General features: G+C 38.1%; 1 protein-coding gene across 4 annotated transcripts in view; it reads right to left on the reverse strand.

Annotated features, from left to right (window-relative positions):
• Positions 1-16,587, reverse strand: part of DTWD2 (DTW domain containing 2) — a 93,900-nt gene that overhangs the window by 36,722 nt on the left and 40,591 nt on the right. For 2 of the 4 annotated variants that reach the window (XR_010069144.1, XM_063320870.1), the window contains exons 4-5: positions 2,513-2,699; positions 1,035-1,113 (exon numbers count right to left, since the gene is read on the reverse strand). Coding sequence is in view for 3 of the 4 variants with exons in the window: in XM_063320870.1 (XP_063176940.1) it covers positions 1,035-1,113; positions 2,513-2,699 (266 nt within the window). In the remaining variant the exon portion in view is untranslated. The remainder of the gene's footprint in view (positions 1-1,034; positions 1,114-2,512; positions 2,700-16,587) is intronic. The other 2 variants (XM_063320869.1, XM_063320868.1) reach the window with 1 other exon arrangement.

Below are 16,587 nucleotides of genomic sequence, written 5' to 3' on the forward strand. Positions count from 1 at the left end.
GAATACACTCTACAATTGAGAATAGCCAGTTCACAGAATTTGTGATTTTTTACTTTTGCTGGCAAATTTGGTAGGGCCCAACTAAAGAGATTACGAATGGAAACACTTTTTCACTTAAAGGCAAGTAATGTATCTGTGGTCACATGTCTCAGCATATGACAAGTGTTCTGCAGAATTTGAAATGGATTGCAGTGAAATAAATTCCATAAAATCTATTCAGAAAGTTGCAGTTAAATTGAAATACACTGAAATGAATCCCATAAGTTCCTAGATGTAAATTCCATCTGTTTCACTCTCTTCCTCTGAAGGCCAAAATAATTTGACTAAAACCTAAAATCTACTCTTCCATTTCACTTACACCAATATAACCTAATTGCTATACTACAGTAAGTGCCTAGAAGCAGCTCCCAGATTTGATATAAAACAGATTTCATCCCCTAAAGTAAATTACTTACAAGACTTACAGTAGCTCTTTTTTTGAGCTAGCAGCATGTCGCTTAACAGTACTCCATTTAAACTATTCTAACATCATAGTCATAAGGCTTTGGTTTTTAACTTTGCAAATCACCACCTCCTCTCCCCTCCTGAAGGGACAGTCATCTTTCACTGATTAAAAGGTGATCCAATGATGAAAAGAATTTTTTTCTGTTAGTAAAACTGTTGGTACTAATGCTTTCCCTGCCATATACTTTCAATAATGCCCCTGAATGAAAATGTCAGCTTTGACAACAAATTACGCATGAACAAATAATCCTAGTCTTATGGAAATACTTAAGGAATAGAAATAAAATCCTTGTTTATACTACCCAGCACGCAGTATTTTGTAAAACATGCTGAAAAACATCCCTCTAAGACACACTATTGTAACACTATCTGGACAGAAATATCTTACAGGCATCATGCCATCTACAAGAACGCAAGTGATCAGGACAAAATTGTATCCCATTTTGGTCTGTAGCAAAACTGCTCCTGTATGTGATTTTGGACATCAAAATTGACCTAGTTGATAAAACCAAATATTTCAGAACACTTACATATTTGTGATTTCACACCAAAGCGCCTGCAGTCCTCAGAAGTTTCAAAAAAGCGCAATAGAGGAGAACTAGTCATAAACTAGAACAAAGACTGCAGTTAGGACAGCTACTTACACAAGAGCCACGTTCATTGCATTTGATATTTCAAGGAGGTGTGCACAAGAGCCAGAGGCCCTTCACCTCTCCAGGAGCTGTGTGCTCTGCCACACAGCAGCTCCCTACCAGTATGACCATAGGGGAAACTGGTCAGGAGCAAAATCAAGAACCTCCTTGTAAAAATCAACACAACAAACCTAAAGCAATGGCTGTGCCAAACTTTAGACAGCAATTTGACTTTCAAGCATACGACAAAACTACAAAAACAAAAAGTTTGTTTCCACTGAAGACTTATAAAGAACCCATCTGGCAACATTTTCCAGCTTCAGGATTTAGGAAGAGTGGGTTATGAATCATGAATAATTAAGATACAGAACTGCAGTGTGCGAAATTAGAGCCTTTCCTAGAAAATCTGTAATTTGAGCATTTAACTCAGACACACCATTGTAGTACATAAAGAAATACCACTTGGTGTGTTTATATGACAAATATAAATGAGTTCAATCTAATAACAGGAGAAAAACTTACTTAATAACAGCAACTGAGTCACACAAGATTAAGTTTTACCTGCCAAACTTACATTCAAGACTCCTGTGCCAAAGCAACATTCAATTATCCACTAACAAATTCCTTGAAAAGTAGTAGTGTACCATTCACAATCCAGCAACAGGAACTTAAGTCCACTAACATTATTAACATTGTATTACAATCTAGGGTATTTTCATTAGGCAGGGACAACTGTAGTAATTGTATAACCACAGCTTAAGCCTTACTGGCAGCTGATGTTCCTAAGGAAAACAAAACCAAACAAAAACACACACACACACACACAACACGCCCAAATCACACATGGCCAGTATTTGTTCTGCTTAAATTCTACGGAGCAATTGTTAAAAGTCAAAAAGTTTTTAATATGCTGGAGACCAATATGCAGGAAAGAGTGTGACACTTTCACAAGAGGCTGCAAAATTCTACTTGCAGCCTGCCTATTACTGCAATACAAAATACTTATGTAGGGGGAAAAAAAAGCTAATTTCATTGTACATGTTCTAACATATGCAAAAATTTTCTATGCAAACGAGTTTTCAGTTTTGGGAAACAATGATTCTCTGTGAAGTCAGATGCATTAATTCAAAACAAACAAAAACAAATTTCAAGTGACAAAATGAACCCCCCAATGTTTACAGTCATATTTCTCACAATCTTATAGGTCATTTTATTTAATTGTTCAAGTTTTCCTTATCTTGTCAGCTGGTTACAACTGAGAAGGAAAAAAGATTTTCACGACTTTCATCCTCACAAAAACACTCCATTCTGGCTGGTCAGAAAGTAAGCGTCTATTAGACACACTTAAGATTTTTCTTTTACTTATTATAACTCACCTGCTTGGGAAGCCGGAAAAGAGAATTTTTGTAAAATATATCTTTAGCTTGACTCCATGTTCCATCAATGATGATCATGACAGATGGACTAGCAGACACAGCAACTTCTTCCAAATTGGTTGCTTCAGCTCCAGGATACAAAATTAGAGTATTGGGACTTCTGCACATGGTTGCTAATTCAGGGTACCTTCAATGCACAGACACACAAAATTAAAATAATCATTACAAGTTTTCATGACAAATACATACTTCCAGATATTCCAAATTACTGCCTCCCACTCATCTTCCCCAAATTTTACTTCAGCTTCAAAAAAAGTCTATCGCTTAGCTACCACTTTTTCTTTCCAGCACCTCTAAATTTGTTCTCCCTCACCTCCTAAAGGGGGAGGAAAAAGCTACCCACAAAAGTAATCAATGAAAGCTTGATACAGCAATATATTAAGAATATTTTATGATGCTTTAATCATTAAGTCTCTAATACCTATTTGAACCAAACATGTTTTGAATTGTTTACCAAAATTTAAAAAACGTATTCTAGCAAAATTTGTTCAAGCATTTGGCACAAAAATACTACAATCATCCCATTTTGAACCTTGTCTATATAAAGAACATCAGCAATTCATGGTCCACATCTACAAGACATTTTTGAAATATTTTACCACCTCCATTAATCTTTTTTTTGTTTTTTAGTTACTACTTTTACAGTTAGAGTTCCCCAATTTGTACATTCTCCTCTTCCTTCCTGTTGGCTTCTACATTTGATAATGGTACCAGAGGAATAACCACTGCCTATTATGTGTTCGCTTAATGTACACAGAAATTCCTAAAGTTTTTGCAGGACACCACTGTAAGTTAGTTAAAATAAAGATAAAAGACAAAAAAAATCTCTGAAAGGCATTGCCATTTAAGTAGTATTAGAAGCCTCAAAAACCACCTGGTCAAGTAGGCTGGTAAGCGAGAACCTGAGAAAAAACTGGCCTTGTAACAAAGACTGCATTATTTGTCTTGAATCAGTTTCAGCAGTCTCCCCATGTAGTCTTTAGAACTGCCTCAATCAGAAAGCAGGAAGAAATAAAAAGGAAAGGCTGTCTGAAGCATGTGACAAAGAATAAGAGATTAATTCTGCATTGTACCTCACAGGTTATAAAGAGTAACTGATGTGGTAGGAGGAGAAAAGCAATATGTAGTTGAAATAGCACATGACTATTGATGGCCTGAAGTGTAAAGGGAAGCCAGTACAGCTTATCAGAGAAAATAAGGTGTATCAGAACATGGTTAACCATAGCCAGCACACATAGTGGGCTCTCCATGCTACCTATCAAGAACCACTAGGTGCTAGAGCATGGATACCAACACAGGCAGGATGTAGATACAGAAGTTCACACAAGGAAATTCCTAGTGACACTGTGACCTCACAGCTTTTTAGCCCCTGGATTTGGGCACCTGCACTACTCCTCCAAAAATCAAGCAAGAACCTCCTTTCTTAAAGTGGGGGAGGGAGGGAAAGGGGTGGGGGGAGAAGATTAGGAAAGACAATGGTTAATACTGGCGTTTGAGCTGATATATGCTAGGCGTTCTTCAAATCTGTGCACTCCGTTATCTCTCTCCGGGGATATATGTGAAAACACAACTTTATCAGTGTTAGGTTCAAGCAGAACAGCAGTGCCCAAGACATTGAGATCCTGAGCTTAAGGCTCATACAGGACCATATGGGAACCATTTGAAATGAAAAAGGAACTTAATTCAGTGTACCAATAAGCCCAGAGCTAGTACTCCAATATTTGAGCATCCTCACCCCCCCAAGCAAACAGTCCAGACGGATTTAACACTATGTGGTTCATTACTCTCAAAATAATTTACTAAAAAAAGAGTCATGATCTTTCCTTCCAAAAGGAACAGTAAAAGACGTGTAAATACAGACAGGAAATCTGTAAGATAAGTACGTAGCACAGAGAAGTACATGGAAACTTCTCTGCCCACTATTTTTTTAAACCTTACTTACGTTATGGTAATTTGGTATCACTTTATTTTAAGGAAGAATCATCCAAAACAAAAGCAAGGAGGTATCTCACTACAGGCTACCTGGCACTCAAGGTTTAAATCTAGAAAATTGGTCATTATTTTCAGATTTTTGTCTTAAGAACCTAGTTCCTCAAGGAGCAAAGTATCTGAGTTGTGGGTAGCAGAGCTTTCATATCATTAACATCTCTTAGATGATTAAAAAAAAGAATTCTTAAAACTAAGCCAAAACCATAATGATTATGAAGCACTACAAATTCATATTACAACCACTACAACTGAAGTCTTAGCCTTCGAAATATGATTCAGCTGAAAACAATGGTTTTCAATGCATACTCATCCAAGAATTCCAGTCATTTCAGTTTACAACAATTTATATGCAAAAGCAAAGGCAGGGGGTGGTTCAAACAAATTTTGTAAGTTTGTCCCACAAATTTAGCCTAGGATTTGAGGGCCGATTATGCATATACTGCCCTAAGAACTCTTTACAAACTAGTAGGAGTTGGTGCTATCTTCAAAAAGTTTACTATCCACACACTTAATCCTAGAGCAACACTAAGCACATCCGGAGAGATATTTAGTACTCCCTATTTTCCCTTCATAGGAACAGGTTCTCGGAAATATATGCTGCACAACTTCTTCTAGGTTGTTGTTCACACTGACAGTCACAGTCTATGTCAGTAGATTTATTAAAACATGTGTCTTCCATTCATAAAACATGCATGTTCTTGCTTCCTTAGAACAGCACAGGAGGAATCAGCTAAACATAAATATCTAAGGATTTGCTTAGAAAGGGATATAGTTTATACAAAACAAGTTCAAAAAATTTTTGGTACGTTTTTCTATATGAGAACATCCTGTTAATTCCACTACAGGTTTTGTATTTGCTGGGTTTCCTCCTGTTAGTTTGTTGCTAATACATAGTACAATTGGACTTTTTCTACTCACATAGTACCACCATTAAGATTTTGTCCCTCAAAACAGTTTTTATGTACATCCTTCATCTGCATTTAATTAGATCTGAGAAAGAAATGAAAAGTCTCAGTCAAAGACTAAATTTCTATTTAGTAAATAAAAATCAATTTGCTAACTGAACAAACTGATAGGGAATTCCAAAGGCAAGTACATAACAACAATATCACTCTTCACAGCCACTTTGCAAGAATATGCTTCTGACATGGTTGCTCTGGGTAAATACTGTAATACGGTGCATTTAACCACAATCTACTTCTGAGATACTGCTATAGGGCAGGATTTTCTCTACAAGTGTCAGACGTTTTTAAAGGAAATTTATAGGAAACAATTGTGAAAAATTAGCCATTTCACTATAATGGTGAGACGGCGCTGTTGCCAGCTAAGCTCCTTTGACACACCGTACGGTACAACCTTTTTTTTTTTCCCATACAAGCTTTCACTTTGATGCTTAAGCTTACTACAGCACGTAAGTAAAAGGACTAGAAACCAGATGTCATCTTCACAGAGCTTGACTTCTAAAAGTAAGTGCATACAATCCTACTATAAAAACACATTCAAACAATGGAAATATTTTTTTTAACACCAATAATTTATTCCATTGTTTAAGTACAAGAGTGATTTGAGACAAATAGTACAGCTTATTAAAAAATACAGAAGACAATTTCATTAAGGCTGGTATTTATATTTATGATGACTTATGCATTATTAAGGGATAAACACCAGTTTTGAAACTCTCCTCGGAGCCACAGCAGAAGCTCCTTGCTTAGCCATGCGCTCCCCAGGAAAATGTATTTTTGCTTTTTGTCCCTGCCTAAATTTCCTCTGCAAAACAATGGGTGGAGTCAAAAACTCAGTATCAGGTCAGTTGGCAGTCCAGACTGCCTTGTTTAGATTGACTAGCCAGAAATAGCAGTCCACACATTAGATCACTGCACTGGGAGGTAGAAAAGCAACTTCTTAGAAAGACAAATGTCTAATCCCAAGTCCTCCAACTGCTAAAAGCTGAAAAGGGACTTGGCTAGCCAAGTCTCACCAGTCTTGCAGCCACTCTTCTGTAAGCTCTTTATCCTTTGGGCATTGTTTTTGTTTGCTTGTTTCTTAAATTTAAAAGACTTACAGTACCATGGGATAAAGCCCTGGAGGGAAGAGGGGCCTAATATAGCTGGCTAGTATTCAATGATCACCTCCTCCAAGCTCAGGAGTGATGCATACCAACAAAGAGGAAGGTGGGCGAAAACGCCAGAGGCCTGCATGCATGAGAAAGGAGCTCCTGGACAAACCCAAACACAAAAAGGAAGCCTACAGAGGGTGGAAGCAATGACAGGTAGCTTGGGACAAATATGGAGAAATTGCCTGAGCAGCCAGGGATCAGGTCAGGTAAAAGCCTAGATAAGAGTAAAATCTGGCCAGGGACATCAAAGGCAAGAAGAAAAGCTTCTATAGGTATGTCAGTGATAAAAGGAAGACTAGGGAAAATGTGGGCCCTCTCTGGAAGGAAAAAGGAGATCTGGTCACCCGGGATATGGAGAAGGCTGAGATACTCAACGACTTTTTTGCCTCAGCCTTCACCGGCAAGGGCTCTAGCCACACAGCAGAAGTAGCGGAAGGCAAAGACAGGGACTGGGAATATGAGCCCACTGTAGGAGAAGACCAGGTTCAAGACCATCTAAGGAACCTGAAGGTGTACAAGTCGATGGGACCTGATGAGATGCATCTGCTGGTTCCGAGAGAACTGGTGGATGAAGGTGCTAGGCCACTATCCATCATATTTGATAAGTCAAGGCAGTGCAGTGAACTTCCCACTGACTGGAAAAGGGGAAACGTAGCCCCCCATTTTTAAAAAGGCAAAAAAGGAAGATTCAAGGAACTACAGGCTGATCAGTCTCACCTCTGTGCCTGGCAAGATCATGGAACAGATCCTCCTGGAAACTATGCTAAGGCACGTGGAAAATAAAGAGGTGACTGGTGACGGGCAACATGGCTTCAGTAAGAATAAATTGTGCCTGACAAATCTGGTGGCCTTCTACAACAGCACTACAGCATTGATAGATAGGGGAAGAGCAACTGATGTCATCAACCTGAACTTGTGCAAACCGTTTGACGCTATCCCTCACAACATTCTTGTCTATAAATCAGAGAAACGTGGATTTGAGGGATGGACCACTCAGTGGATAAGGAATTGGCTGGATGGCCGCACCCAGAGAATTGCGTTCAGTGGATCGATGGCCAAGTGGTGACCAGTTACGAGTGGAGCTCCTCAGGAGTCAATACTGGGACCAGTGCTGTTTAACATCTTTGTTGGTGACAGACAGCAGGACTGAGTACACCTTCAGTAAGTTTGCCAATGACACCAAGCTGTGTGGTGCCATTGATGTGCTGGAGGGAAGGGATTCCATCCCGAGGGACCTGGACAGGCTTGAGAGGTGGGCCTGGGAAAGCTTCATGAAATTCAGCCAGGCCAAGTAAAAGGTCCTGCACATGGGTTGGGGCAATTCCCAGCACAAATGCAGGCTGGGCGGAGAATGGCTTGAGAGCAGGCCTGCCGAGAAGGACTTGGGGGTGTTGGTGGATGAGAAGCTCAACATGAGCCGGCAATGGGCGCTCACAGCCCAGAAAGCCAACCGCATCCTGGGCTGCATCAAAACAAGCGTGACCAGGAGGTCGAGGGAGGCGATTCTCGCCTTCTACTCCGCTCTGGTGAGACCCCACCTGGAGCACTGTGTCCAGCTCTGGGGCCCCCAACATAAGAAGGACGTGGACCTGTTGGAGTGAGTCCAGCGGAGGGCCACGAAGACAATCAGAGGGCTGGAGCACCTCTTCTATGAGAGCAGAGTGAGAGAGTTGGGGTTATTCAGCCTGAAAAAAAGAAGGCTCCAAGGAGACCTTATAGCGCCTTCCAGTACCTAAAGGGGGCCTACAGGAAAGATGGGGAGGGGCTCTGGTCTAGTGGGAGGTGTCCCTGGCTGTGGCAGTAGGGTTGGAACTAGGTGATGTTCAAGGTCCCTTCCGACTCTAACCATTCTATGATTCTAACATTCTATGAAATTCAAGCTGCTTTTATTTAAATTTAGTAACACAATATTGTAGTCCAGCTAAACTTTTTTATGTGGGGAAATTAAACCAAACTGAAACATAGAGGTAACTTAGGAGCAGAAGGCTGAGTTAAGATAAGCACAAAGATGAGCTAGGAGCATAAGCACAAGCAGTCACACCAGAATAAGCTAGTCCAAGCTACAGAAGAGTTGATTATTATGATGGATGAATTACACACAGTAGCTGCCCACAGTCAGAAATATGGTCTTCTTGCTTTTCTTGCCATCTTTTGACATACCGTTGTACACATTTTCGCAACATTTGTGACTTCTAACATGGCAAAATACAACATGCCTGTCATCAACACATGTAGCTTTGGTAGCACAGATGCAGAATGAGGGGGAATGTTTGTGCTGGGGGCAGCAGTTGCTCCAGAGACGATAGCTGGGCCACATGCCTCACAACAAAGTTCTGTTTATGAAATATCTCCACAACTGAATCTGCCCACGATTTTATGACAACTTGGACTCAGGAACAATTCAGTGAAAGAAGCTCCTCCTTTAATTGTATCTCCTCTCACCAGTGTTCAGAACATCAAGATTTCTTGCTGTCTTCAAAACCTCAGCCTCATCTGCAAATGCTTGAACGTGACTGTGGCCCACTACCACCAGACATGTCAAAGACAATGTCAAGGCTGGGCATGGTAAAGGGGCACAGCAGTAGGCCCAAGAGGCTCAACTGTGAGGGGAAGACAGTGTAGAGCAGGGTGGTTGCTGGTCAGTGTTAGAGACTACTTTAAGTTACAACTTATTCCACATCATAGTTCTAGATTTTTACAAAGTGCTTTTAGAATCATAGAACTGTCTAGGTTGGAAGCACTTTGTAAAGATCTAGAACTATGATGAAGTGCTTTTAGAATCATAGATCATTGAGTTTGAACATTAACCTAACACTGCCAAAACCACCACTAAACCATGTCCCTAAGCACCAGATCTACAAGTCTTTCAAATACCTCCAGGGATGGGGATTCAACCACTTCCCTGGGCAGCCTGTTGCAATATTTGATAACCCCTTCTGTGAAGAAATTTTTCCTAATATCCATCCTAAACTTCCTCTGGTGCAACTTGAGGCCATTTCCTCTTGTTCTTTTTGTAGAAGCCTTTCTTTGTGTGAAGCGTGACTAACTTCAGAGCATGAATGGGGAATTTAATTTTACCTTCCCTTTCAGTCAGAAGAGACACACTGATGGCAGACTCTTTGAAGCTATAAATTTCAAGAGGAGACTGAGCAGCTGAATTTGAAAACAAGAAGCACTTTTCTTCCTACGGATCAGAGGTTGACTTCTAAAGAACTCAAAACACTGTCAGTGAGAGCAAAAAAGAAAGGTAACAAAGCTACATATGAAAAAAATCTCTGATTCTATGATTTTCCTATGAACATTCATTCCTGGTGCTGCACCTGCTGTATTTGTATATATTACTAGCTTTGAGTTTCCATTAGCAGTTTGTGGACTTTAAAAAATGCTGTATTATTTACAATTGCAGTATTCCATTTCAATCCACGTAACATTTTATTGCAATAATTAAAAATAAGATCAATCTGAAGATAAACACTTTCTCTTTCTATAAATGAACCAATACAAAATTTCTTATCTGTTACCCATCTTTCCATGACCAACAGCTAATGTAAAACTCAAAAAGATGATGAGACTTAAAAGATCTATTTTAAGGTGCAACTATGGCCTTGAACTCTGTAAAAGAAATACTTGCACTACTTGTTTCTCATACAAACCACTGTTCAGCCTTAGTTTTGGTACGCAGCAGGCATTACAGGGCTATATAATCTATTTAGTCTGACAACAATCTCCGCTAAGCAGAACTACTCAGATGTTTCATTCAAGCCTGAACTGTATCCAACCACTTCGTCATAGCAGATTTATGCATCCTCATGATCATACTTAAAACAAGTAGCATTTCATTATTTCTGGGATGCATGCTCTTGAGATGTGTAATTTAAACACTATCTTATCTCATTATAATCCAGTTTTTGTATCATAAACATTTTTATTACCTATCTATATCCATGTTCTCTCAAACTCTCTAAGTGGTTTTAATTCAACAGGGATGTATTGAACTTTGTCAGTGCGAAAGGCAAGTGTTAAAATTTTAAAAATCCAACATTGCCATTTAATAGCAAACAGTATTAATATTGTAGAACAGATGCTAATTTATTATCTGTGGAAACCCATCAGATTAATGGGGACTTCTCAGTTTTTCTCATAATTTTTACTATTTCACCTTGGTCATAACCAGGTGCCTTTGCCTCTTCGAATACTCCCACGCTTGGAAGATTGTAGGAATACTGATCCCCATAATTCCCAGAAGGTAATAAAATGAATTTTTAAAAAAAGGCAACAAACCTCTGTCATCTCCACACTCAGAAATAGTCCCTTAGGGTCAGGACTGAAGCATAAGAGATACCCAGAAAGAGAACAAACTAAGTTTTCATATTAGATAACTCTACTTTTTTGTAGATAAATGACATTTAATCTCTAATACAATATGGATTTTTTTTCTTCCCTTTTAAACAGATTTGTGTAAACAAATTATCTTCTCAAATAACGAGAAATACTTTAAGGTTTGTAAAATTACAGGTTTCCAATGAAATACTTTACTATTCACTAGGGAAAAAGGTCATAAATACAGCTTGTTAAATAACCCTTTTTAATCTATGAAAACCTGTACATAAAATACTTTGTTAACAAAAACTCTGCAAAGTTCCACAGTGAAAAAACATCATTACCAATGCTCCAAGTAACACTAGCTTTTACAGCATAGACAAGCAAATAAAACAAAGGTTTGTTTGTCTGTACTGGGACCCTAGTACGTGATACCAAGTTTCTTATTACTGTCCTAAGTGGAGCTGGACTGCAACATTTAATAAACTAGAATAAAAAAGGAATAACGGGTAATAATGGGTTGTTTTTATTTTGTCTTCTATTATTTCAATTTTAATTTACTTCTCTTTTCTCATGTACTGTGCTTAAAATAAAAACACATGCTAATAATTAAACATGAACACATGCTAGTAATAAAAGGAAAATTACTTCCTGTCTCTGCTATTAGAGTACTAACAGTTTTTTCTAGTAAAATGGTTTTCAACAAATCTCAACATTTAAAAACATTACTAACTAATATGCCAACAGTAATATTTGGTAACATACGCAGATTAGTTTTGAAAATTAATGCAATGGCCGCCAGAAGTACAGTCCTATCAAGAAATGAAATGCAGAGACATTATTTTGGCAAGTTTTTGCTTTGTTAGTGGACCTCAATACCAATTCCCTCAAATATTTAATGAGTCCCTTGATGACAAGACTTTATGGTAAACCTCTCCACCCCACTGCCAAAAATAAATTTAAAAAAAAAACCAACAAAAAACCAAAACAAAACCAACCCAACCCAACAACAACGGATTCTTCTGCATCAAAACCCAATTCTGCACATTCTACTGAAGGAGCCTTTTTCCCTTTACACTACATTCGGTAGCCTCTTCCTGTCTACCGCTCATACAATGCAAAACTTACTTAAAACATTTTATGGCTTACCTAGCATCATGCAAAAAAGTAAGAAAACCAACACACATTTTTCTTATGAAGAAAATGAATATTCTTTCTACAGAAGAGCAGCAGCAATCATTTGATTAAGGTATAACCAGTTTCTTTAAGCAACTGACTGCAGAGAAACTCAGAGAAACTTAGCAACACCCAGAATCCATAATCATAGGCTAAACCACTTCTCCACTACAGAACAAAAACACCCCGACTAACTAGTCTAATCCTCTCTCAAGCTGCATGTAGGAGTTGTACAGAAAGGCAGCCAGAGAACCTGCAGTAATTCTAACAGACTTTTATAGATGTTATTACTGAGGTTTAAGATGCCTTTTATGTAACAAAAGCTAGCCACTCATTAACATCTCTAAACATCTTAAAACCTTACTTTCAATAACAAGATTCCTTTTGCCCCCCTGCAAAGCCTGTAAAACTTCAATTAAACATTTGTTTTCTGTATCGCAGAATATCTGTATTGCATTATACTTGTTTGCTATCATTTAAGATGTTAACCACATACCTTCTAAAAGCCAGAACTTCTTCAAAGTGCTTGTTTTGGAGAGAAGGGGGACAAAATTGAAATTGAAACCAGGAAACTGATGGAGAATTCTTGAAGTGTCACCACCAGAGACAAAAATAATCTTTCTACTAGAGGAAAAAATTCTCCAAACATACCCTAAACCCAACCAGGAAGGGTGGAGGGGAAAGAATTTCTAAAGCTACAGTCCCAGAATAGTAGGAAAAGGTCATATCATACTTCAAGGTATAACAAGAAAACAAAGCACAGAATTGTACAGAGAAAAGACTTCAGAAGAAAATTTCTAAACACGGTAAAAATATCCAAGCAAATTAGAAACTGAAGCCCAGGAAATAAAGCACATATTTGAAATGGTAGCAGCAATTAGTACACCTAGAAACGCCACATTCCTTTAAAATAAATTACATCCATTACTGTTTCTTTAAAAAAGTTGCAAGTTTTGCTTCAAGAAAGTAATGCACCTGTTTCTGACGTGTAACTTGGGCTAATGCAATTAATTGCACTACTAACATGAAGTATTCACAACAAACGATTTCCAAGTGAAAGAAAGAGAATAAATTACCAATGCCAGATAACTTCTACTTTTTACTTGATGTAAAAAATGATGAAAGTTCAGTGCAAGTTTGGCCACTCATTCACAAAGCTGTTGCTGGAGATGGGCCCAGAAGTGGCATCCTGCTAAGGCAAATCCAGACCACTGCATTATTCTTACCAGCTGGTGAACCGTGGTTGCTGCTGACTAAATTCACTTGCGCAGTTCCTTCCCTGCATGAAGCAACAGTACGCCTTTGCAGGTTAAAAAAAAAAAAACAAGAAGACCCCAAACCATAATATCAAATCTTTCTCATTTGCTACCATGAAGCATAATCTTTAAGAACAGAAACATTAGTAGAAGGATCATATGCTGTGTTGGGTTCACGTGGTAAGATTTCAGCAGAGAGGGAGCTGCAGGTGTGTTTTCTGTGCAGACGCCCTGAAGGAGCATGGAGAGGAGCCCGTGGAGAGAAGCCTCACTGGAGCAGGGCAAAAGAGTGAGGAGGAAGGAGTGGCAGAGAGGAACCACTACAGACTGACCACAAAGGTGAAGGCTGCAATATTTGAATCAAAAATAACCAGAAAAAGTGTTATCCAATTTATCCTGAGGAATCTGAAATTTGGTCTGGTAAAGTACAGTTTCAGCTGTAAATGAAAGCATGTTCAGTTAGTCACCATTAATTACTTTCATACACAGAACCAACAAAAGCTGTGACAGGCTGATCTCTGGCTGCATCTACTCCTGGTTGATTGAGATAAGGAGTAAAAAGGTGCAAATTTAGTTTAATAAACTTAATGACACTGAAGCACATGAAAAAAAAAAAAAGGCAACTTAAAGAAAGTTACCTGAATAAACAACCATACCTTGTAAACAGTTTTAAATAATTTGGTAAGTAGCAGGACTCGATCAGTTGCTATTTGATACAGTAAGTATATTTTTTTTTTTTGAGAACAAGCCCTAGAAAAGTGCCATACATACAGAATGTAATTAATGGCTTTATAAAATTAACAGAAGTAAGTTGCTTCAAAACAGGTTGAAGTTACAAATTTTCCCAAGTGCCCCAATTAATTTCTGATCTAAACTACTGAACTGTAGCTCACAACTATACTGTACAGAATGTAATTGAGATTTGTGTAGCTTGATTTCAGAGAGCAATGCAAATAAACTTGTAATTGCCTCCTCACTGTCCTAATAACAGATGCAGAGATATTTGCATTTGTTTTCCTGTTAGTGAACATTCATTAGAGTATATAATCAGTATATCGAGTGCACAGAATTAGCAAACTACGGAAGTGAGAATATTTGTAAAGAGGGAAGGTTTCAGAATAAGATTACCTTTTCAGAAAAAAAAAAAAAAAGGGGCAAAATCATTCCTCCCAAACTGTCACAAAGTATAAAATGAAACTTAAAAGCAATAGTTACAAGGCTGTTTATGTAACTATGATATCAAATTAAAATAATTCAAATTTTTGACACGTTGACATTTGCTATGTCTGTTCAATATATGCCAGAAATTCCTGTTGAGCAGAACAAACAGTACTATTCAAAAATAATTGCCTGCAAAAAGTTTACTAGCAGCCTAAAAAGAACATGAACCTCACAAATTATATTTTATTATTAATATGAGACTATAGTTGTATTTCCTCTATTTCCATAGTGAATAGCAAACCTACTGCTCAAAGAATGTACTGCAATTGTTAGATACAGTCCTATCAACAATGCTAGGAAAAGACATTAGCATACTTTCCCCCTCCTCTCCAATCCCCTTTTTTGAAGTATCATCTCTTTATAAAGAGTATCTTAATAGACATCCTCCAATTTTAAATGCTTCTGTAACTGCAGTTTCAGAAAACCATACCGCACACTGTCTGTCCAGCTATATAAACTACACATTAACTCCATATTCAGGAAAGAATAATTACTTAGAAAAATTGAGACAACAGATGCCCTAGCTATCCTTCTGTCCTCCCCCATGCTTTCCAGTTTTTTAATTGCCCTTGCTCACTGTGTCTTGTGTACTAACAATAACATTTAATTTTTAGTGCAGGGCTTAAATTCTAGATCATATAAAGCAAACTTCTTGTTGAATATGTTTCACCGGGCAGACTTTTGGATTTGATCTTTCTTTCAAATGTGACACTATTTTGACCAAATAGGGATCTTGGTTCCCCTTTATCGCTTTAATCATTGCTACCTGCAACCTTCACAATCCACTGGGTGTTCAGTAAACTTTCTTGCCTGGAGTACTCAGTGCAAACGTAACACACAAGAAACAGGCTCTGTCAAAAAGGGTTGCATACACTTAAACTTACTGCTGGCAATGCCTAAAGTCAGAACTTTGGGATCTAGTTGAAATGCGTAAGTTAACCTTCTCTCATAGGGTATTTAACAAAAAGTTCAGTGAAATATTTTCCAAGTGTCATAGTTTGAATACACTTCATTATTAAATAGTTCAATTTAAAAGCACAAATTTTGCTGGTGGAGTAGGAGGAGGAAGAAAAGGATAGGCATTCAGTGTTCCCATGCCAATGTGATCATGAGCATATTTGATTCAGGCTATGTCTGTTCCTGCAACGTAATCACACACTAATGTGCTCAGAAAGCCTCAAACGTATGATATACTAAAAATACTACCCGCTACATTAGCATAAGAAATACCTACATAATACTACAGCTGCACACGTAAGCTGCCAGTACAAGTTCTAATGCATTAGTTTGTATTATTCAGGCACTGAAGACTCTCACTTTTTGAGACCTGGTATCAGTTCACTAAGGAATTATAAAATGAAACAGAAGTAACTAGTCCCTATCAAGTAATTAACAAACTAGATATAAAACAGATTAAGTAAAGGAATAAGAAACCTATAATAAGAATAATGGGGAGCACAAATCTCAAGTATTTTCTGTATATCGGGTGCCTGACTTATGATTCTGTATACATATATGAAAATTCATGGCAAACTGAGTTTTTCAGATAGATAAAACAGAGCTTAATTACCTCTACAAGCGTTTCCAGGACAATCAACCACGCCTAAACAGCCACATGGAAAAAACCCAACCAATAATCAAAAAGAAACAGGCATCTTTGAGTAACAGGAGGTAAAAGTACACATTTCAAGAGTGAGTGGGATGACAGGACAGCAGGTAAAGAAAAGCTCCAAAACCGACAAACTTATTTTCAGTCTGACAAAAAGAAATAGCGTTCTGACTTGTCAAACAATCAGGACAAAGCAGTTCAAAAGGCTGAGAAAACAATTGTTCAGCAGGATTTTGGATGGACGTTCATAGGACAAAGAGCGTTATGCTTATCAAGGCCAAAGAAAAGCACACTATAATATCTGAAACACATGAACATCAAGGTAAGA

Source organism: Chroicocephalus ridibundus, chromosome Z (assembly GCF_963924245.1).
Source record: "Chroicocephalus ridibundus chromosome Z, bChrRid1.1, whole genome shotgun sequence".
Taxonomy (NCBI): Eukaryota; Metazoa; Chordata; class Aves; order Charadriiformes; family Laridae; genus Chroicocephalus; species Chroicocephalus ridibundus.